General features: G+C 47.5%; 1 protein-coding gene across 2 annotated transcripts in view; it reads right to left on the reverse strand.

The window, feature by feature from the left end:
- The window catches only part of SNAPC2 (small nuclear RNA activating complex polypeptide 2), a 148,585-nt gene that overhangs the window by 69,015 nt on the left and 56,868 nt on the right, over window positions 1-22,702 (reverse strand). For both annotated transcript variants that reach the window (XM_069646439.1, XM_069646438.1), the window contains exon 3: window positions 7,308-7,427. In XM_069646439.1, coding sequence (XP_069502540.1) covers window positions 7,308-7,427 — 120 coding nt within the window. The remainder of the gene's footprint in view (window positions 1-7,307; window positions 7,428-22,702) is intronic.

The raw sequence follows: 22,702 nt of genomic DNA on the forward strand, positions 1-22,702 counted from the left end.
GGTAGTATCTGAGGGACGCTACTGCCCATTTAATTGCCAGGTATTCTTTTTCAAGGGTTGAATACGGAAGCTCGTGTGGAAGGAGCTTCCTACTGATGAACGCAATGGGACACAGGTTTTGTTCGGTATCCTGTGAGAGTACCGCTCCTAGACCACATCACGAGGCATCAGTTTGTAAGTAAAACTCTTGGCAATCTGGACAATGGATAACTGGTTTGGAGAAAATCATTTGTATTAATGTCTGGAATGCCCGTTTTGCTTCATGGGATATATGTAGGGGTCTATTTGTTTTTAGTAAGTCCGTAAGTGGGGCTGCTATGGTTGAAAAATGAGGCAGGAATCTCCTGTAGTACCCCACGAATCCTAGGAAGGCTCCAATTTCTTTTCGGGTTTCAGGCATTTTTAGCTTTTGCAAGGCTTGGATTTTATCTAACAGTGGGGTTACCATTCCGCCCCCTACTTCATACCCCAGATATTTTGTGGTATTGGCTGCCAATTCCGATTTTTTCGGGTTGATGTGTAACCCGGCTTCTTTCAATGCCATTATTAAGTGTGCCAAATGTTCGTTCCATGTTTTGCTGAATATTACAATATCGTCTAAGTATGCAGCTGCATACTGATCATGAGGCCTCAATATTTGGTCCATTAGGGCTTGGAAGGTTGCTGGGGCCCCATGTAGCCCAAAAGGCAAGACCGTAAATTGGAACAGACCCTGTGGTGTGGCAAATGCGGTTTTCTCTTGGTCGACTGGGTTGAGGGGAATCTGCCAATATCCCTTTGTTAAATCCAGTGTGCTCAGGTATGTGGCTGAACCCAGTTTTTCTATGAGCTCATCAACTCTGGGCATCAGATACGCCTCATACCGGGAAATAGCATTTAATTGCCTAAAGTCCATGCAGAACCTGGTGGTGCCATCCAGTTTAGGAACTAATACTATAGGGGAGCACCATACGCTTTTTGAAGGCATGATGGTCCCCACGTCCAACATGTTCTCTAACTACTTGGCAATCTCTCCCCTTTTTGCTTCTGGAATCCGGTAGGGTCTGAGGCCTACCGTTTTCCCCTCCTCTGTAGGTATTGAATGCATAGCCAAATGGGTCCACCCTGGTATGCTAGAAAAGGTCTCGGGTTTAGTGTAGAGAACAATTCAGCTCTTTGGGACTCACTTAGTTGCTCCCCCAACATGCACTTCTCGTATACCACCAGGGTGGTTGTTCTGGGACAGACGTGTCTGATAAGGCTGAACACAGCACACTTTGGGTTCCTTCTTTCCACAACTTGAGTAAATTGATGTGATAATTCTGATATTTATTTTTACGTTCTGGTTGTTCCACCTCATAGTACACAGGTCCTAATATTTTTGTTATCTGATACGGCCCGTGCCATTGAGCCAGCATTTTGTTTGTGTGGGTCGGTAGTAGCACCAGTACTTTGTCCCCTATCTTCAGGGATCTAGGTCTGCTTCCCTGATCATAGTACTTCTCTTGTTTTTCTTGTGCTCTACCCAAGTTTTCCTGAGCAAAATCCCTCAGTTTTCCCAGCTGTTCTCTTAGGTCCTGAACATATTCGGTGAGGGACGTTTCTTCTTGTTGCTCCCAGTTATCTTTTAGGATCCGTAACACCGATTTGGGTTGTCTTCCGAATAACAGCTCAAAAGGGGAGTAACCTGTAGAGGACTGAGGGGTATCCCTGACTATCATTAAAACCCATGGCAATACCCGATCCCATCCCAAACCGGTAGGGCTGGTGGCTCTCTTTATCATCTGTTTGATAGTCTTGTTGTACCTCTCTACTAACCCATCTGTCTGGGGGTGATACACTGAGGTTCTCAAGTGATGTATACCCAAAGTTTTGCACACCTCTTTCATTACCACCAACATGAAATTACTCCCTTGGTCTGTCACTATCTCAAGGGGTATTCCCACTCTAGCAAAGAATGGTAACAGTACATCACACGCTTGTCTGGCAGAGATACCTCTTAAAGGAAAAGCCTCGGCATATCTGGTGGCGTAGTCCACTATGACCAGGAGGAACCGGAATCCTCTACTGGAGGGTTCTAACGGACCGACTATGTCCATACCTATCCTTTGAAAGGGCTCCTTGATCAAAGGCATTCTTTGCAGGGGTACCCGAGCCGGGGTATGATTGCTCGTTTTCTGACATATGACACACTCTTGGCAATATCTAGCTATTTCAGCGTAAATCCCAGGCCAGTAGAAATTCTGTAACACCCTCTTTCCCGTCATGTTTTCAGCTAAGTGACCCCCTGTGGTACGATCGTGTGCCAGTTGGATCAAGGTTTTCCGATATGACTGAGGAACCAACAGTTGTTCCTTCTCTTGGTTGTCTGTTCCTCGGGTCACTCTATAAGAAAGCCCTTGTTTTTCTTTAAAGTAGGGAGTGGTAACTGGTGAGTCTTTTATGGTTAAAGCTTGTTCGCGAGCTCGCTTTAGAGTCTCGTCAAGACCGACTTCGGTCCTGAAGGATGGCAGATGATCCCCAACCCTCCAATCTATGAGGGCAATATCTCTTCCCAGGTGCCCAGCCTGGTTATTTTCCCTTTTCTGTTTCTTGGTGAGTTTTCCCCTTAGATTCCTCCCTCTTATCTCGGTTCGTGAAAAGGGAGCTTCCTTTAACCATTTATCAAATTCGGGAATGTCTGTCCCTATTAGTACGGGCGCGGGTAGGGTGGGTATAATAGCCACTTTAACGGGTATTTCTTCTCCCTGTAACACTAACACAACGTCTTTTGTGGGATACCCTTTAAAGTCCCCATGTACACATTTAATGTCAATAGTTCTCACCTGTCCTGGATCTTGTTCACTCACATGTGGTTGTATGGCTGTCTGCCGGCTTCCACCATCCATCATGGCTTGTTGAGGATGACCATCCACAGTAACTTCTATCACATAGGGTAGTCTTCTTCTATTCCCCTGCGGTTGTAAGGTGCCTATTTCCATGGGTTTGGTCTTGTTTCTCTTGGCACAGAACCGGGCGATGTAACCCCACTCCCCGCATTCAAAGCATTGGGGCGCCTGCCCTTTTGTTATGTTGGTTCCGTTGGTTGCCTTAGGTTCCTGTCTGACCCGTGGCTCAGGTGCACTTCCCCGGTGGTTACTGTGTAATGCGGGAAGATCATAGTGATGCTTTGCTGGTGGTGCCGCCACACTGCGAGGAATTCCAGCTTTTTGGTAGGCTGTGAGTCACGTCTATGGCTTCGGACAATTTCAGATGGTGATGTTGCCTAACCCACCGTTGGATAGGACCTGGCAGTGCTTAAATAAATTGCTCCAGCATTACCTTCTCCTTGATTTGCCTGATCGTGGCGGCATTGGTTTGCAACCATTTCTCCGTTAGATCTTGTATCTTGTAAAACAACTGTCTTGGGCTTTCGCCAGGTTTTAGTCTGGTTTCACGAAACTGGAGCCTATAGGATTCCTCATCCATCCCTAGCCTCTCCAGTACTGACTTCTTTATGTCCACATATGAGGTGTCCCCGTTCGGATTGGCCGCCTGATATGCCCCTTGCATTACTCCCGTGAGCAGGGGCGCCAAAAAGAAAGACCATCTGTCCTGGGGCTATTGTGCCGCTCGGGCTATGCGTTCAAAATTCACAAAGAAGAAACTGGGATCATCTCCCGCTTGGTATTTTTGAAGCACTGTGGGTGGAATGGCTGGATGTGTCCTGTGTGCCGCTACTGTTTCTCCCAGAATTCGCAGAGCTTCCCTGCCCTGCTCTTGGGCTGCTGTTTGTACCTGTAGAGCCTGTTGCGGGGCTTGTCGAACTGCTTGGGCTTGATGTCCTTGCACCTGTACCAGCTGTTGTAATTGTTGTTGGCCTTCAGCCAATGCTTTGATGACTGCTTCCATTATGTCAAAGTAGACGTGTCTCTACAGCATCCCACCGCTGCCACCACTGTTAAGTAGTGAGCCGGAGACACCAGAGGATTTTGACAAATAATATTTATTTTGACAGCATTTCAAGTTGTATAAGGGGGGGGTTCTGCAAAAAGTCTCAATTCAAAATTAAAGTGCCAACAGGGCTTCTCAGAGTTCCCTTTTTCTGAATGTGACCGGAATCATAGGTTAGGGTTTACCTCCAAGAAAAACTATCTCATACCATGAAGGAATACAATGGACCGGTATGTTTAAGCAAGGCAGTTCGTCACGGCCATTCAAATATTCCAACCCCCCCCCAGTTTATACCGTGACCTCACGGGTTAAAGTCCTCCGTTAGCACCTTCGTTCGTGCCGTGTTGAGCCGTTTCTTTCACACGCTCGTCTGAGCACCTGCGGCAGAGAGATCCAGCCTTTGATTGCGAGCTGGCGTGTAAAGTTCCTCCAGTATTCTTGCCGTCCTTGAAGTGAAAGAATAAACTCAAAAACCTCCAGTATTTGGATCACCTTGTGAACAGTCCCTCTCGTGGTGACTGTGCTCTGCTCCGCGCACAGTGTTGCCTGCCGTCTCTGTAAGGGTTCGTCCTGCGGAGTTCCCTTCTTCCTCTAATAAGCCCACCGGTGTTGTGAGCTGGTCTCTTCCCACTCGGAATCCACGCTGGCTGTCGCCTTCGACTCCTGAAAAATTAGACACACGTTGAGGCGTTTAGTGCAGCTTTAAACCCGTGTGCCCCTCCTCCTCCTCCCCAGCAATTAATCACAGGAGCTGCCTCTGGGCGCAGTACAGCCGATGCTAATTCCCCTCCTCCCTGCTCCATACATCCTTCATCACTCCCCTTGGTGAGTTCATGTTCTGCTGCATGCCATTTGGTCTGGCATCGACTTTGGCCATGTCCTACAAGATAATGTAGGAAGCACTCAAAGATGTGCAGAATGTACTTGTCTGTCAAGATTATGTGTCGGTATATGGGAATGACAAAGAAAAGCACGATGAGGCGCGCATACAAGTACTTGATCAAATAACATTTTCAGAGTTGACCATACAAAAAAGCAAGTACAAGTGCTTGAAGTAGAATACGTAGGACACGAACAGCAAGGCTGAAGTGAACCGCTCCACCCAACCCGCTGCAACAACCTAGTGGAGGCGTCCAGAATGGGCCCCACTCTGCACGATAATGACCAGTTACGCTCTTTCCTTGGACTAATATTCTGACTTATTTGTAAAAAATGTTGCTACCAAAATCGACTCAGCTCCAATACCTACTGAAGAAAGGAGTAAACCTTGTCTGAGGAGTGTGCTCTGGATTTTCAGAGCATTAAATAAGAAATTGTGACTGTGCTCACTCTGCGGCATTTCATCACACCTGCACACCATACAATGTTGTCAGTTGATGCCACTGGTATGGGTCTGGATGCCACTATGTCACAAGTGGGTCCCCAGGTGAAAAGAAGAATAGCTTTCACGTTAAGATCTCTCAAAAGGTACAGAGTGCAGCTAGTCCGTTGTAGAAAAGAAGGCACTGGTGGCATCTTGGACTATCATTTATTTCAAGTTCCATCAGTGGGCAATCAAATTTACAGTGAGATCTGATCACAAACCATTAGTGCAAATTATTTTCCAGTAAGGCAGGGAGGAATGCACCTCTGCACATTTCTAGGTAGCTTCTAAGACTACAGTGGTTTGATTTCATTGTGGGTCGTCTTCTTGTCAAGAAAACGCGTTGGCTAAGGATTGTGCATTGCAGTCGTTTTCATCGTTAAATCCAAGGTTCAAATCACACAAAAGAACGGTTTTAGAGGAGTTTGTCGGGATTACATGTAGGATGACGTCTTCAAATGTGGAAATTGGGCCTGTCGCCCTATAGGCTAGGTGGACTTCTAGAGTAGTCGTATGTGGAAGGGTAACTTTGGTAGACAACAATTCTCCAAAACAAAAATGTCAGGGTGGCATTGTTGAATTCTCTAATAGCTGATGATTCTCTGACTATCAAGGCCACCCCTCCTCCTGTAGAGTGGGAGCTGTCTTTCATGTAGATTGTGTAGTTGGGAGGCATGGCTAGTGTTAAGGCTTGACCTGCGGCTGGGTGCAACCAGGTTTCAGATATTGCTTGTTGGTCAAGATTTTGGGAGGTGATGAGGTCTGTGATATCCATCGCGTGTGCAAGTACAGATCTTGCATTAATTAGAGCCGATTGATATGCTCGGTCATCCCTCATCCGTGGTACTTTAAGCCATTCACCATTGGCAAACCGTTCATTCACTCCTACTCTGCCTCGATCACTGCATGCTTCAACAGTATCAACTCTACTTGGTCTCGAGATCGGTTTTTGCTTTTATAGTATTGATGAATTGTTAGTTAAGCAGATCGGGGCCATCAGGACTCTCCAAGTATGTGCAGACAATTTAGTCCTGGCTTATTCTTTTTATTCTTGAACTTCTGCCTTTTTCAGTCGAAATATAAGTCAAAATGTCCCGGGATAGGAGGGAATAAACATGAGACAGAAAGATTCTCACAAATGAATGCAAGCACAAGAGCACTGGAAAAGGTTACTGATGCCAGGTAAGATTAACTTTACAAATAGGAATGAAGCATACCACTAACACCTCAGTGTTAATCATTGCACAGGAGTGTGTCCTGAATCTGCTTATACAACACTTTGTTATACTTCTATTTCCTTGTAGTGGTTTTCTAAATTCTGGTTTTTCATTCAGAGAACTTTTTTCATCCCAGATGTCCTTTGATCCTTCCAATTAAAAGAACACAAACATGTGCTAGGCTGGTCATTAAATGTCTTTGGTAGGTCACTATGACACAAACAAAATCGCTAATCAAATTGCCTTGATAACCAAGAAAAATGTAATTAGGAGATTCAATGGGAAGGAGCTAAAACCAGCTCCTGGGTGTCGGACATCACCCTGTAGGCAGGAGCTTCCACAGGGGAATGCTGCTTTACCTCTTTGTCCATTAAGTATGAACCCTTGTGTTTAAATGTGTATTAGATGTGTTCCAATTCTTCTTTATTAACATTCTCAAATACTCAAAGTTAATGTCACATTTACATGTTTGTAAGGCACCAGTTGGCCCCAGGAGCCAAGAGTAGCTGTTGGTTTCAAGCTAACCAGGCTCCACTATGCTAGAAGCAGGAGCTAAATAGCTCTCAGCTGGCCTCAATTTCGAACCATGCAGTTGGTGGACAAACAAGATCGACTTTTGGTTTCATGGTCTACAAGGCTACCCTCTGTAAAAACGATCACAATGAGCTCCCTCCAATCCCATCCCACACCCATATGTTTTTCTATCACCAGGCGCCACTTCACATCTTGCGCACAGAAAGTGGGAGGCCCACTTAGGACCGCTAGGCCTGATCTAAGGACATATAGTAACAGAACCTCCCCTCTTCCCCGAGTACCTCAATTGGTGCCAGGATCGGCTCTCCTCCCCAAAACTTCTCGGCTCTGTAGTTTTTGTACTGCTTTTGTATGGCTTCTCGTGCAACTCGACCCTTGAGCGTTCGGATGAAATCCATGATCTGATGACAAAAAGAAGATCATTTGAAACATTTATGCCAAAAGCATCTGAATTCTTCCACAATTTAAGAATCCCTGCCAGCCCAAATATTTGTAATACAGAAAGTGCAAGAACAAGAAGGCAGTTTAAGAATGCAGACAGATGTAGTTCTAATAAAAGCTCAGTACGCATCACCTATATTACCCACTTCTACCACTATGATTGGAACAAGTGTCAGGCAATAATGTAAAACACCTGTCAACTTCACAAAGGAAATGCACCTCTACCTTACGGCTTGCACAAAGGTATTCCCTGGAAGATACAACCCACTTAACTGATACTTCATGGATACAGTGGATAACCAAGTTTGCTAAATGCTCTTGGAGATTTGGGACGATCCAATCTTCCTGAATGTCCGCAGCGATGTACTGCTTAGAAACATAGGATGGATGATGAAGCTGTTCAAATGCTGTGCTCAGTAACTCATGTGTTATAACTGATTCAGTAGTGGATTGTTTACACCATCTTTTTATATCCACAGTTGTTTTTCCTCTTCCGGTGCTTGCCCCTGTAACTCAATAATTTGTGCAGTTGGCAATGAAGTATAGGGGAAAGGGGGTTGCTCGATGATGGGTGTTAACACAGGGTATTCTACTGGTCGAGGTACTGGAAGATCCGTTATTTTGGCTGCTGTGTCCGCAGCAGTGTTTCTGAGGGAGACCTCGCCCATGTTATTGGTGTGGGCGGCATATTTTACAACTGCGGATGGTTGTGATAGTGCGAAAATTAGCCAGGGAATGTCGTCTTCCTCCTCGTCATAAGATAGACAGTCACTTTGGGCCATGTCTTCATCTGTGCACATTTCAGTCAGAAACGTAGCAGGGTTTACTGTTTTGCAACTTAAAATGTGAATATTTGGGCTGGATAGAATTATCTCATAGGCAGACACTGTTTGTGTTGTTACAAGTGCACTTTCATCTTTCCAGGATCGCGAACACTGCGTGCTCCACTTATAACATGACAGAGCACCCCATTACTATAGTGGAGCTCTTTTCAATTGCAAAAGCTGCAGCAGCGAGTGCCTGCTCGCATGCACATTTTCCCTGCATTATTGAGTCCAACATGCCGCTGTAGTAGGTCAATGGCTTGTGGCCCATCATGCTCTTGTGTTAGTACTGCAGTCATTAGTTGGCCGTTGGAGTAGGAAACATTCTTGTGTGTAGTCTGTGGTGGCTAGAACTGGGGCAGTAGTTGTTACCACCTTGAGGGCATTGACATAGGTGAGCATGTCTTCTGTCCATACAATCTTGTTATTCTTTTGGGGGTCCTTGAGGCTCTGCAAAAGGGGCCTTGTGTAGGCTGCATAGTCGAGTATTGAGGCCCGACAATAGTTACACAAGCCTTGAAATATCTGCATCTCCTTCACTGTGGTGGGCCGTGGGGTAGCGCGTGCAGATGCGGCGCAATCGGGTACTGCAGGCACTACTGTAATTTGGCCTCGTCAACCTTGTACTCCTTGACGGCCAAGAGCTTCAGGAGTGTTCGTGAATCTTTCCTGCACTGGTGTTCGCTGTCACTGCACACCAGCAGATCATCTACATACTGGATGATTGTGCTGGGCACCTGTATATTTCCTAAGTCTGCATGGAATATTCTGTTCAAAATACTTGGACACTCGCAGTACCCTTGAGGCAGTCTCATGTGTTCAAATCTCATCCCCATGTGTAAACGCGGTGGGGTATTGTGAGTTAGGGTGCAGTGGAATGGAAAAGAACATGTTTTTGAGATCCACCAGAGTGAAGTGGGTTGCTTCCTTGGGGATGTTACAAAGTATTGTTGCAGGGTTTGGAACCACAGGAATTCCGGCCTATACAAAGTCATTTAGGCAGTGTAAATCCTGGATCATCCTCCAACAGCCTCCCTTTGCCTTTTTTATAGGATAAATAGCTGTGTTGCATGGGGAGGTGGATGGTACTATTATTCCCTGGTTTAATAGGGCAGTGATGGTGTCCCCAATCCCCTCCTCTGCCTCCCTTGATAGAGGGTACTGTCTCACTCGGGGCTGCACAGCACCTAGCTTCAGTGTTAATCGTACAAGGGGCACTCCTTGTAAACGCCCTACATCATGGGCATTTATTTACTTATTTTATTTATTCATTTGTATAGCGCTATAGCCCGCGGGCATCAGAGCGCATTCCAAAAAGATGAGACATGTAAAGACAAAAGCCGGGACAGTGGTATAACCACATATCTAAGACATTTTAAGCATTGCGCTAGGAGTTAATATTTATCTGACCAGGGATTTATTTGAATAGCAAAGTCTTTAGTTTCTTTCTGAAGTGTATGTAATTTGTTTCCAACTTCAGGGTCACGGGTAGCTCGTTTCATTTAAGGATACTTCTGCTCAAGAATGCTTTGCCAAGACCATTGAGCTTTTTAGCTGGAATAGTTTGTAGGAGCCCTTTGTTTGAGGATCTTAGATTTCTGGTTGGTTCGTGCCATTTGAAATGCTTTTTTTTTTTTTTTAAAGGTATGCAGGGGCTTTGACATATAGGCATCGATGGACGATTGTGAGGGTAATTCTCTCCTCAATGGCCAGCCAGTGCAATTCTCTTCTGTCGCTTGTAATATGTTCCCTTTTAGACTTGCCCGTGATTGTCCTAATGGCATTGTTCTGAATCACCTGCCATTGCTTCAGGCATTTGTTGTTTGCGCCTAAGAGCAGAGAGTTGCCATAGTCTACTCGAGAGAGTATTGTAGCTCTGGCTATGGTGGTGCTGTTTTTCTGATTGAGCAGAGGTCTGATTTTTTAAAGTAGTTTTTGGTGGTATTGACAGTTACTTTTCAGGTAGGCTATATGGACCTCAGCTCCCAGTGAGGCCTGCAGATAAGACTCCGAGCGTCTTCACTTTTTCTGATATTACAATTTGAGCATTTTTGATGCTGAATGAGAGTATAGTCGGCTCAGTTTTTTCCTGGCATGTGGAGACCCGAAGATCATCAGCTCCGTTTTGGTACCATTGAGGCACATCCAATTAGCCTTCATCCAGCCTTCAATTATGTTATATAACAATGTTAATTTTTCACTGTCTTGTTTGTAGTCTCCACTAAGATCGAAGACCAATTGGGTGTCGTCGGCGAAGTTAGTGAAAAATATGCAAAGTTGGGTCAGCATAGTACATAGGCAATGCATATACAGGTTGAATAGCAGGGGGGAGAAGCTGGCGCCCTGTGGGACTCCACAGTCCACTGGTTTATTTTTGGAGGCCTGATTGCCCCAAATGATCTTGGATTGTCTGTCCTCTAAAATGAGGATATCCACTCAGTTGCCTCTTGCGAGCAGTTTCCATTTGTGTTCCAGAGTCTTTCCGGTACCTGTTCTAGGTCTCAGTCAATGAAGTGGGGCGGGGCTGCAAAGGCCATGAGGGGACATGGAACTTTCTGATACTGTACCATAATTTCATAGTATAAACAAATAGCCAATACAATTTCACCATTGTCTGGTCTGTCTTCAAACAACTCTGCATCAGTTGCCTAAGAGGCAATGTAGGATCAATACAAAGCACTGTGCACCATTCGGGTCAATCCATATGACAACAATTCTTGCCGAAATCACCATGCCTTGCAAATCTAGGGACAGTATAGTTCCTGCCACTAATAACGGCAGTGCACAAATACATGTATTCTAAAGGCGTCCCTCTTCCCATTTTAGCAAATAACACGCTCAGACCTCCTAAGCTTATGCTCCATCGCCCCCAGTAAAAATTCCCTCCCCTTCCTTACACACACACACACACAAACACACACACACACACTCTTAAAATACCATACCAACAACGACCCACTTTGGGCCTCTACTCCTTACAAATAATAACATTGAAATATACTAAAACAACGAGCTAAAACAACAAACAATAAATACTACTATATCCGAGCCCAATTAAGCAGAGCTACTTTTTACCTCCGTATCACAAAACAAATGGTACCATCTTCCCGCAATCGGGAAGGCTCCCTACACCATTTTACATACTTATTATTCCTCTTAAAAATGTGTAATTAAGGGTTTAAAAATAAAATTTCTTACCACACAATCAAACACACCCTTCCATCATTCGCACAAACCCCGTTTTCCACACACACAAACCCCTCCCTTACTTATTATCACTTGCAAGGGTATACTCCCATATGCATGTTCACCCGAACTCCTCCATCATAGGGTCCCAATAATGGCCAGCACTCCCACCAGAGCCACACCCCACTTCAAAGAAAAGACAGGACTTCAGTAAAAATGGCTCCTGCACACCTCTGGGAATGACGCGTCTGGGACTGGTTGCTGCAGGTGGGTGTGGCCCCTTCAGAGAAGCGGCCTAGAAGCCTCCATCGGCACAGGGTCGCTGGGATCAGATCATGTCAGGGTCACCAAATGAAGGCAAGCCCCTGCATGCTCACACCAGAAAAAAATACAACCCGCTAGGGGAAAAAAGGCCTAGACACTGCTTGCAAGGATAACAAGTTTTTATTTCTGCAAAATAGAAGTGTATCAGCAAAGAACTCTGCTGCTGCCGAATGTTCTGGCGAATTGGGGGTGCACAATAAGCTAAAAGGGCGCTTGGCGTCATCAGTGTTGTCATTACATTACATATCCAGCAGGGGGCGCAGAAGCTCTGCTGCCTGAACCGGCGCCTCCTCATACCAGGCTGAATCCTGCATAAATAAAAGAAAAAACAGCAATTCTGTGCCCTACCTCTCTCCGATCCTGCTTCTTATCTCCGGGGGCCCCTCTGACAGCGATTTCGTCAGGAATCGGATCTCCCTTCAACTGGATCTGGGACAGCCCCTCGGCGAGGTCTCCTCCCGTTCTGTCGCCAGTGAGACCTTCGTGATCGTGAGCGCCTCCCCGCCTCCTGTGCCCCGCGAGCTGCTGGCCGAGCCCTCAAAGCCAGCTCAACGACCGACCCTCTGCCTGGGTCCACCTCATCTGCGGGCCTCCTCCGGCACCTCCTGCTTGCTCCCACTACGGCCCTCCCCGCTCAGCGGCCGTCGCGGCTACCTGGAACAGCGGTTTCTTCCCGCCTGCGCAATCATCCAAGTGCCTGCATCCTGGACCCAGTGTCTCCGCTTGTAGTCCTCCCCACACAGGAGTAGACGCGGCTGCCCAGAATTGCGGTGTCGCCCGCCCATCTCAGCAGCCTCGAGCCTCTCCCATTGCCCTGGGGCCTCTGCCTACTGCAACGGATGTCTGCTGACAGCGCCTCTGCTTTGGCTCCCGTCTTCCATCCACGGCGCCAGATCCATCTACGGCAGCGGATCCTGGGTCCTCCATCTGTGGCGGTAGGTGCTGCTGCCTGGTGTCTCTTTTCCGGCCCGGAGCCCCCATCTACCTACCTGCAGGGGTCCTACGCTCCTGATCCGGAGCCTCCAGCTGCAGCGCCGCTTACCTGCAGTTTCTTCTGGCCTGCCTCTGCCCCCCCCCGGATGCCTACTGACTGTGCCTCTATTCTGGTGTCGCCCGCCCGCCCCAGCTGCCTCATGCCTCCTCCATTGCCCTGGGGCTTCCGCCTACAACAACGGGTGTCTGCTGACAGCACCTCTGCTAAGGCTCCTGTCTATCATCCATTCCTCCATCTTACCACCCAGCTTGGTACTTGGGGTCTCCTTTCTGGTCCGGAGCCCCCCCATCTACCTACCTACAGGGGTCATACGCTCCTGGTCCGGAGCCTCCAGCTGCAGCGGCGCTTGCCTGCAGTGTCCTCTGGCTGGGGCCTACTGACTGCGCCCCCCATTCCGGCTCCTGACTTCCATCCACAGTGCTGGGTCCTGGGACCTCCATCTGTAACGGAAGGAGCTTGCTACCTGGTGCCTCCATTCAGTCCAGGGGCCTCCATCTGCCTTTCCTGAAGGAAACCTGCGCTCCAGGTCCAGAGCTCCAAGCTGAAGCAGAGTTACCTTCTGAGTCTTCTGGCCTGCCTCTGCCGCCTGGGACCGCCATCTTGTTGTTGAGTGAGATACTGCTTCCCACACCCTCAGCCAGGAGTGTCTGTTGAGGAACCACCTTACAGCGGCAGGAGCCGTTACATTCTGCACTTGGTCTGGTCCGCCTCCTCTATTGACTACAGCTGTACTGTTATCCTTCCCAGCTCCTGTCTGGGCCTAATGCCTGCTTCCTGTACCCCGTACCAGATGTGTCAATTGGATCTCTGCTGTGCCTGCTGAGAATCCCACCTTTCAGTGGCAGGAGCTGCTACACTCAGTACTTAGTCCGGTCTTGCTCCTCCATTGACTACATTTACACCATTATCCACACCTGCACCATCCTGGGTCCCACGCTTGCTTCCCGCACCCGCGCTTGGTGTGATAGCTGGGGACTCCCATCTGACAACGGCTGGAGCCGCTTCATTCTCCACCTTGACCATCTCGACCTCCTCTACTGCCCACAGCTGAACCACTATCCACATCTGCCCCAGTGTGGACCACAAATCTAAGGTCCCCAGCTTCCCTCTGCGCTGCCCGCCACACCCCCCCTCCCAGCTTCCTACTCTATTCTCCTGACCATTTGGATCGCCCTCTACCCTCTCCGCCCTCCTGTCCTGGGATGTGACAGCCAATCCACTGGATTTAACTTGTCACACGCTAACTGCTACAGTTCTTACCCTACCCTACCCTTTCCTTCCCTACCACTTACCTCACAGTCTCCATAGCGGAGTCTCTTCCCACCTCCTTCACAGCCTGAGCACTACCAATACCAACATCTTCCTGCCTGCCTCCTACCCACCCGTTAGGCGCTGCAACTGGGCCTTTCCCTCCTCCTTCCCTGCCACTTACCTCACAGTCTCCACAGCTGAGTCTCTTCCCACCCCTTCCCAGCTAGTGCACACCAATACCACCAACTTCGTGCTTGTCTCCTCCCCCTGCCAGGCGTTACAACTGGGCCTCCCCTCCTCCTTCCTAGCCTGGTCCCTACTGCTCCTCTTACCCTACCCTGTTCTAGTAAGCCCTGTTTCTCAGCCACCTCCCAATCAGTCTGCAGCTGAACATCTCCCAACCTGTCCCAATCCACTTCTCCCTGCCCGCTCTTCAACTTGCGCTCCCAGACTATCTGCCTGCTACCTACCAAACCTAGTACCTTACTAAGTAGCAATCTGAGTTCCAATCTGAACCTCCTCTCTCTCCTACACCAGCTCGGTCTTGACCAAGAGCAGCTACATTGGTCCCTGTTCTCGCCTATATAACTCTCAACAGCAACAAACCATCATAGCTCCTGGATCACTGATTCATCTGTTATGCGATCTGCCAAATCTCTTACTCACCACCCCCCCCTTTCACTCTTACCTTCTTCCCCTCTCCCTCCTACTCTCCTTTTCCCTCTTTATGCCTAGTCCCCTCTTTAATCCCCATCCCCACTCCTCCTGTTACACACCTACCCCCTCTCACCGTCCCGATCTTCTTTACCCTCCCCCCCGCTCATCATTCCAGTATCATGAACATGGCGCTCTGGAATGCCAGATCCATCTGCAACAAGACTGTAGCAGTTCTAGACATATTGTTTCGTCTCAACCTTCATTTCCTATGTCTAACTGAAACCCGGATCCCCCCCCCATAACATCTCTGTCCCAGCTTCCCTAACTACCTCCTCCTCCTTCTCTCATATCTCTCGCACTACTGGCCGTGGTGGAGGTATTGGCCTCCTCTACCACCCCAAATACCGTTCCTCTGCCTCCTCACCCCCTCTTCCTTCTTTCCCTTCCTTTGAATTCCTTTACAAATCTTTATCCTCTCCTCACCCCATTTACTTTCTAATCATCTATCGTCCCCCAAGCCGTCCTTCTTCCTTCTATGAAGATCTCAATCACCTTCTCTCGCTCTCAGATTTGAAAGGTTCTTTGCTTTGATCAATGCCCGGAATGCCCACCTCCTCCTCCTCCTCCTCCTCACCTGTCTCTGTTCCTTTTGAGGAGCTCTCTGTAGATATCGTTGTCCTCTCTCTCTCTCTCCAGGCTCCTTCTTGCCTTTTCTTGTAGAGTTTAGGATGAACTCTTCTGGAGGCCACCTTGCCAGTTAGCAATCTGCTTGGCAGTGGGACCTCCAGGGATTCCGCCCCCAATTCCAGGGAAAAAGCGTAGCTGAAAAAACCCTGGTTCGATGTTTCTCTGTGGTACGAAAGAATGCCAGCGGTGGGAGACTACAATTCCCAGAAGTCTCTTCCGGTAATCCGGTCAATGCGGGATCCAGGAAATCGAAGAAGAGGAGTGATGTATAAGGTATACTCCGGAATGGGAGCAGCAACAGAAGAGGAGCGGAGCCGCAGCAGGTAAGGAACAGAACTGAGGTAAGCAATGCAGAAGTGGAGGTACATGGAAGGAGACCAGACAGTCCAAGGTGGTGGCAGCAAGCACTGAGAAAGACAGCAGGAAGCAGAACGAAAGTGGGGAGGCAGAATAATCAGCAGCGGGATACTCACAAGGAAGGCACGTAGAAAGAAGCACAGCGTTTAGACCCGAAGCGGAAGCAAGGGTTGCAACGCGTCGGCGTTACGGACGGATGCAGAGATAAGCGTCGGTCCCCTGGTGGCGTGACAAACAATCCAGACACTAGACTGCAGCAAACAGTTCCATTAGCGTTTCTTCCATAGCGTCCACAACTTCCAGGACGGGTGCGTCATGACACTCGCTCATCTCCCCTTCCCCCTCTCCTCTAACTGTTCTTGGTGACTTTAATCTTCACCTCCCTTCTCCTCCTCATTCATCACCCCTCTTCTCCATCCTTAACTCCTACCTCCTTTCCCCCCTTCTGTCTTCCCCACTCACACCTCTGGCTCCACTCTTGACCTCATCTTTAACTCCTCCTACCCCTCTTCTCTAGTCTCTACTCTTCCTGTCCATCTCTCAGATCATGCCTTACTCTCCTTCTCCCTTACTCCCTCTCCACATTCCTCTCCTACTAAGCCCTCTCCTCCTATCTTCTCTCGGCGTGACTTTCGCAACTTTGATCCTTCCCTCTTTATTGGCACTTGCTCGTCATCTCTCCCCTCTCTCCAAGACTTCTCTTCATTGTCAGCCAACGATGCTCTATCCACTCTTTCATCTTCTATTTCCTCTTCCCTTGATCAACTCTACCCCCTGTCTTTCTTCCGTCCAACCCAGAAACCCTCTCAACCCTGGCTCACTCAACTCCTCTCTATGCAGCGCCCTCTCCGACGTCTGGAGCGACTCTGGCTCAAATCTCCTTCGCTTACCAGCCAAACCTGATATTTCTCTTACCATGCTCTCTTTGACTCTTGTCTTGCCTCGGCTAAACGCTCCTATTTCTCTAACCTTCTCCACTCCCAGGCCTCCTACCCTCGACCTTATCTTCCAAACTCTCTCTCGACTTCTCTCCACCCCCACCCCCGATCCTTCCTCCTCTTCTACACTTTCTCCTTCTGACTTTGCTAGCTTCTTCTCCAAGATCCTGACCCTTTGGCAAAATACCAACTGCTCCTCCGATTCCCCCTTTCCCCCCCTCCCTGGTCCTGCATGTCCTCCTTCTCACCCATCTCCCCCTCTGAAATCTCTACCCTCCTCTCCAAAGCCCACCCCACATCCGCCCCTACTGACCCTCTCCCATCCCTTCTTATCCCCAAGATCTACCCTCTTCTTATTCCCTACCTTACTTCCTTCTTCAACATGTCTTTCCTCAGCCACCTTTCCCTCTGCTTTTAAGCATGCCACGATCATCCCCATTTTGAAGAAACCTTCTGCTGATCCCCTTCTCACCTCTACCTTCCGCCCCATCTCCCTTCTTCCATTCCTCTCTAAGCTTCTTGAGCGCCTCGCCTACTCTCAGCTCTCATCCTTCGTCTCCAATCTCTCTCTCCTTCCCCCTCCCAATCTGGCTTCTGTCCTAAACACTCTCCTGAAACTGCTCGCACATACATCCTTAATTCCCTCCTCTCTGCTCGACATTCTAAGCAATCCTCCATTCTTATTCTCCTTGACCTCGCTGCCGCCTTTGACACGGTCGATCACCTTCTACTCCACACTCTTTCTTCCTTTGGGTTCAAAGGCTCTGTCCTTAACTGGCTATCCTCTTAACTCTCTTCCCGTTCTTTCTCCGTCTCCTGGGGCGACCGATCATCTCCAACCGAACTTCTAGAATATGGCGTTCCCCAAGGTTCAGTGCTTGGACCCTTCCTCTTCTCTCTCTACACCTCCCTTCTTGCCCCTGTTATCTCCTTGTTTGGCATTTCCCATCATTTCTATGCTGACGACACTCAACTCTTCCTCTCTTTCTCTTCCTTTTCAACTGACCTCCAACTAAAACTTTCCCCCTGCCTTACTGCCATAAAGAACTGAATGTCTTCCCGCTTTCTCTCCCTTAACTCTGACAAGACTGAAGTCTTATTCTTTCCCTCCAACTCTCTCCCCCCTCCCTTCATCCTCTTCCCTCCCATCAATCTCCCCATCTCTCTCCATGCCCGTAACTTAGGCATTCACTTTGATTCCTCTCTTTCTCCCACCATATCTCTCTCACTTCTCGTGCCTGTCGCTACCACCTCTAATATTCGCAAAGTCAGTCCCTCTCTCACCTTCCATGCTACCAAACTCTTAATCTCCTCCCTTATCTTCTCCCGCCTCTTCTACTGCTCTTCCTTATTCTTTGGACTACCCACTTCTCATCCTGCCTCCCTCAAATCTATCTACCATTCGGCTGTCCGAACACTCTGTCGCTTTAACCCCTGTGACTCCATCTCTACTTCCCTCTCTTCCCTCGGCTGGCTTCAATTTCATTCCCAACTTAAATTTCACTTTCTCTGCCTTGTCTTCAAATCTCTCCAAGGTCTTGCTCCCCCTTATCTTTCCTCCCTCCTCCCTTTCTACTCTCCTTCCCCTTCCCTTCGTTCATCTGACCATTTCCTTCTCACTGTAACCCGTCCCCTTGTGCCCCCTCCCGTTTCCGCTCCTTCCAACTTCTAGCTCCCCTGCACTGGAACTCGCTGCCCCTCGCAATCCGCTCTACCCCTACCTTCTCCTCATTCCGCACATTCCTTAAATCTCTCCTCCTCCATTCTCCTCCTTGAAACCCTTTCCCCTCCCTCATCTTTCCCCTTGAATATCTTCCTCCCCTCACTCTCACCTTTTCCCCTCCCCTCCTCCTTCTCCTCCTTACCCCTCTCACTCCCACACAGTCCTACTCCACTACTCTCCCTATTCCATCCAGTTAATTGCTCTTCTTGCTGTTTTGTTGATAGAAGCAAATTACAAAATGAATCAATCGTTATATTGTTATGTTTTATGCATTAAGTTGTTCTATTGTGCAGCGCTTTGGTGTAAAGCGCTATATAAACAAATATATACAAATTACATATAAGTGATGGTAGGCCATTGGTCACAGCCTTCTTGACTGTCTCCATCCACGTGGGTGCCGCTCGGCTCGTCATCCGCAATAAAACAGACCCTAATAAGCAATTCGTTACTTTTGAAAACAAGGCTACTCTATCATTCTAATAGTGCACCTGGCAAACACAGATATGAGCCCAGGTGGTGGAGGTGGTGGAGGGGTTTGGGGCAGTAGGGAGAGCCAAGGTCATACCAACTTGCATACTTCATTCATTCCCAGATGCGCCAGCAGCCTCCCAAGGTGCTCCACCCTTGCTTTGAGCTATAATTTCATCCCTCCCTTGCACCTCGCAGCACAAATCAGATGACCCAAATGTGAAGGCAAGATAGCCTTGCTTTCTGATCTTCTTGATCGATCGGGGCTCCAACAGCTTTATGGTCAGTGGGCTGGGCCTGGCTGGCACCATGGTATATGGGGGTCTTAGGATCAAAGCATATGAGGACTGTAGCTCTGACACTGGGGGTGTTGGGGCTGTGAGGCCATGCTATCGGTATTGTGGAATGTTAACTGCCATGAGGTGCTCTGCCCCCTTCTCATGGCCTTGCAGAGCTCATTCTTCCCAGGGTGTGAAAACCTACAGCCTTTCAGAATGGAAGGCTGGCAACTTCCCTGAAGCTCACTTGTGGTGTGGGTTAGGTCTGTACTAATAATGCAGGCCTAATACTGGCACGTTTGGTTTATAGTCATAATGTCGACAAAAAAATGTCGACAGACAAAAATGTCGAAAAAATAATGTCGAAAATAATAATGTCGACATTCTATACTTTTAATGTAAAAAGTCATAATGTCGAAAAAAAAATGTCGACATTTTTTTTTCGACAATATGACTATAAACCCTTAACACTATCAACACCTCACCCAACACCCTCCTGCAACCCCCCCACACCCCACACCACCACCCTCCCACCCCTCATATGCAACACATTCTAATTATTTATATATTTATTTATTTATTTTTTCAATAAATAAATAACCAACAAAAAGTATCATTTACTATGGGGGGGTCCCCCCCCCAACCCCCCCTCACCCAACACCCCCCTGCCACCCCACCACACCCCCTAACCACCCTCTCACCCCTCATACTCAACACAATCTAATTATTTATTTATTTATTTATTTATTTTTTCAATAAATAAATAACCAAAAAGAGTCTAATTTACTATGGGGGGGGTCCCCCCCCCAACCCCCCTCACCCAACACCCCCCCACACCCCCCCAACCACCCTCTCACCCTCATTCCCAACACATAGTAATTATATATTTATTTATTTATTTATTATTCAATAAATAAATAAACAAATAAATAAAAAGAATATCATTTACTATGGGGATGTCCCCCCAACCCCTCTCACCCAATACCCCCTGCCACCCCCCACCCCTCATACTCAACACATACAACACAACAATAAATATATATTTATTTATTTATACAACATTTCGAAAAAATGTCGACATTAATGTAAAATGTCGACATTTTTGTATGTCGACATTATTGATTTTCGACATTAATTTGTCGACATTTTGACTGTCGACATTATTAATGTCGACATTATGACTGCACACCGGCACGTTTGGTGCTTTCTTTGCGCTTGGGCCTATGTTACAAAATGGCTGCCTATAACTAAGATGGCGTTTACACTCGCCTCTACTGTATATCTCCTAATGTATGCACTACACAATTGCGCACTCTTCTACGTGCATGCCCCTAATCCACCCCTGCTCCCTCGAAGTGCGGCCCATCGGTTGTTTCTCATTCGGAATCGCCTAGGGGGGTGGGAAGACACTGTCTCCTTCCCAACAGATGCACCACATCTCTGGGGCACGCACAAACACACACACTTACATAGGATACATCGACTTACCCCTGAGAATAGGAAAGTAATCAACCCAGGAGGCCACCTGCCTCCTGGAATACATCACAATCCAGCACTCAAGATGGGAAAAAGCAAGCCATCACAATTCTACAACCACAGCGAGGCAGACGCCACTGTGTGTTACAGCACATCGATCCAACACTGATCTCATGAAAAGAAAGCAGCCCGTGAGGGCACCCGCCCTCTGATTATATTATAAACCTGAATCCAAGGCCGAGGTGAAAAAGCGAGCCACCACAGTCCTACAACCAGAGCAAGGCACACACCACTGTGGATTATAGCACATAGACCTACCACCGAGAAAAAAAAGAGTCATCCCAGGAGGACCTTGCACCCAGAACAAAGGACAAATCAGCAACACCGCGAACAAGCAAGCCACCACAAACATAGAACCACAGGGAGGCACCCGCCATTACACTTAAGGCCACATCAATCTTCCCAACCAAACACCATTGGGAAAAAGACCACACGGACAGCCACACCAGACTACTATGAACCAGAACAAAGAAACCCATTACACTATTTAATTGAACTCCTCAATGAAGGGACAGAGGCCTCAACTACACAACCAGCAAATCACAGCCTCACCCAAGGGAACTGAAAAGCCGACAGGCACCAACCACCACAACAGAGACGCAAGAAATTATATGCAACAAAGAACAAGGAAAACGCACACTCTACACTGCAGTCTACTCAACGTAAGATCCATGGCTAAGCACAAAACAGAAATGTAAGACCTAAGCAGAGGCATTCATGACGTGCTTTTTCTCACAGAAACATGGCTATCAGACAATTACAAGACAATTGCCCACAAAGGCATACCCGACAACTTCTAAAAGAGAAAACTGAAGAGGAATCACAAAAAGCGCACCAAAACCACTTCTGCTCCACACCACTCCACTCAACCGACAGATGATTGTGAATTACTCATAATCAACATTCCATCAACAACCAATCCAGTCCACTGTTCTTCCTGATCTACAGCCCGCCTTCCTAGAACACCAACTTTGCCACAAATCTCCCAATTCCTAACCTCTCCACTTATGACAACATAATTGTTCTGGGGGACTTCAACATCTTGTTCTAAAGAGAAAATAAAACCACAGCAAACTCCATCAGTGCCCTACTGTAAACCCTCCACTTCAAACAAATAGTAAACAAACACACCTTAGACGCACTCTTCTGCAGAGATAAGACTCTCAACCACTGCCCCACCGGTTCCAATAATATAGACCGATCACCATATGATCCCCTTCACTGTCAAAATATCAAATCACATAATGCCTACAAACGTAAAACTCCGTGTGACAAACAAAAGAAACTGGAAGAGTCTTGACCTGGAAACGCTAACAGAGTTACTGGAATCGACCAAACCAAATACTGCCCAACTAAATAAAATAGCTCCGGACTCAGCAGAAGAGAAACTCGACACCTGGATCACAGACAGCCTAAACCAATTAACTGATGGAACTCAAAAAACCAAATCGCAAACTGAAAATCAATGGAGAAATCATTACAACCAGTTGGACAGAAACAAATAGATGACAAATCAACAGTCCTGGAAGCAAAAAAAGATCAACACCCTACAAGAATCCAATCGGCAACAAACCGAAATTATTCAAAATCAACAGGGAAATTATAAACCCATCCTTGTGCAACAAATACACGATACCATCACAATTCCTATTTGACATCTCAGCCCATCTAAGAACAAAAATAGAAGCAATACAACAGACCATCAATGCAAGCCGCTCTTCCAAAAACACACAGCTAAAACCGCCAGAAATAAGCACGCCACCCACCACCACACCACTCAATCATTTCAAACTTATAAGCGAAGAAACTTTCAACAAACTAATAAAAGACACCAACCTCGCCAAATCCCTCAGTGACCCATGCCCAAAGGGCTTCTTCAAAAAATGTAAAACCACAGAACGCCAGCCACATGCTTCCGAATACTAATGAACCTATCCCTAAACACAGGAATATTAACTAAAACTTTCAAACAAGCATACATCAAGCCCCTCCTAAAAAACGAAACAGGAAGG

Source organism: Ambystoma mexicanum, chromosome 1p (assembly GCF_040938575.1).
Source record: "Ambystoma mexicanum isolate Mex_15411 chromosome 1p, UKY_AmexF1_1, whole genome shotgun sequence".
NCBI lineage: Eukaryota > Metazoa > Chordata > Amphibia > Caudata > Ambystomatidae > Ambystoma > Ambystoma mexicanum.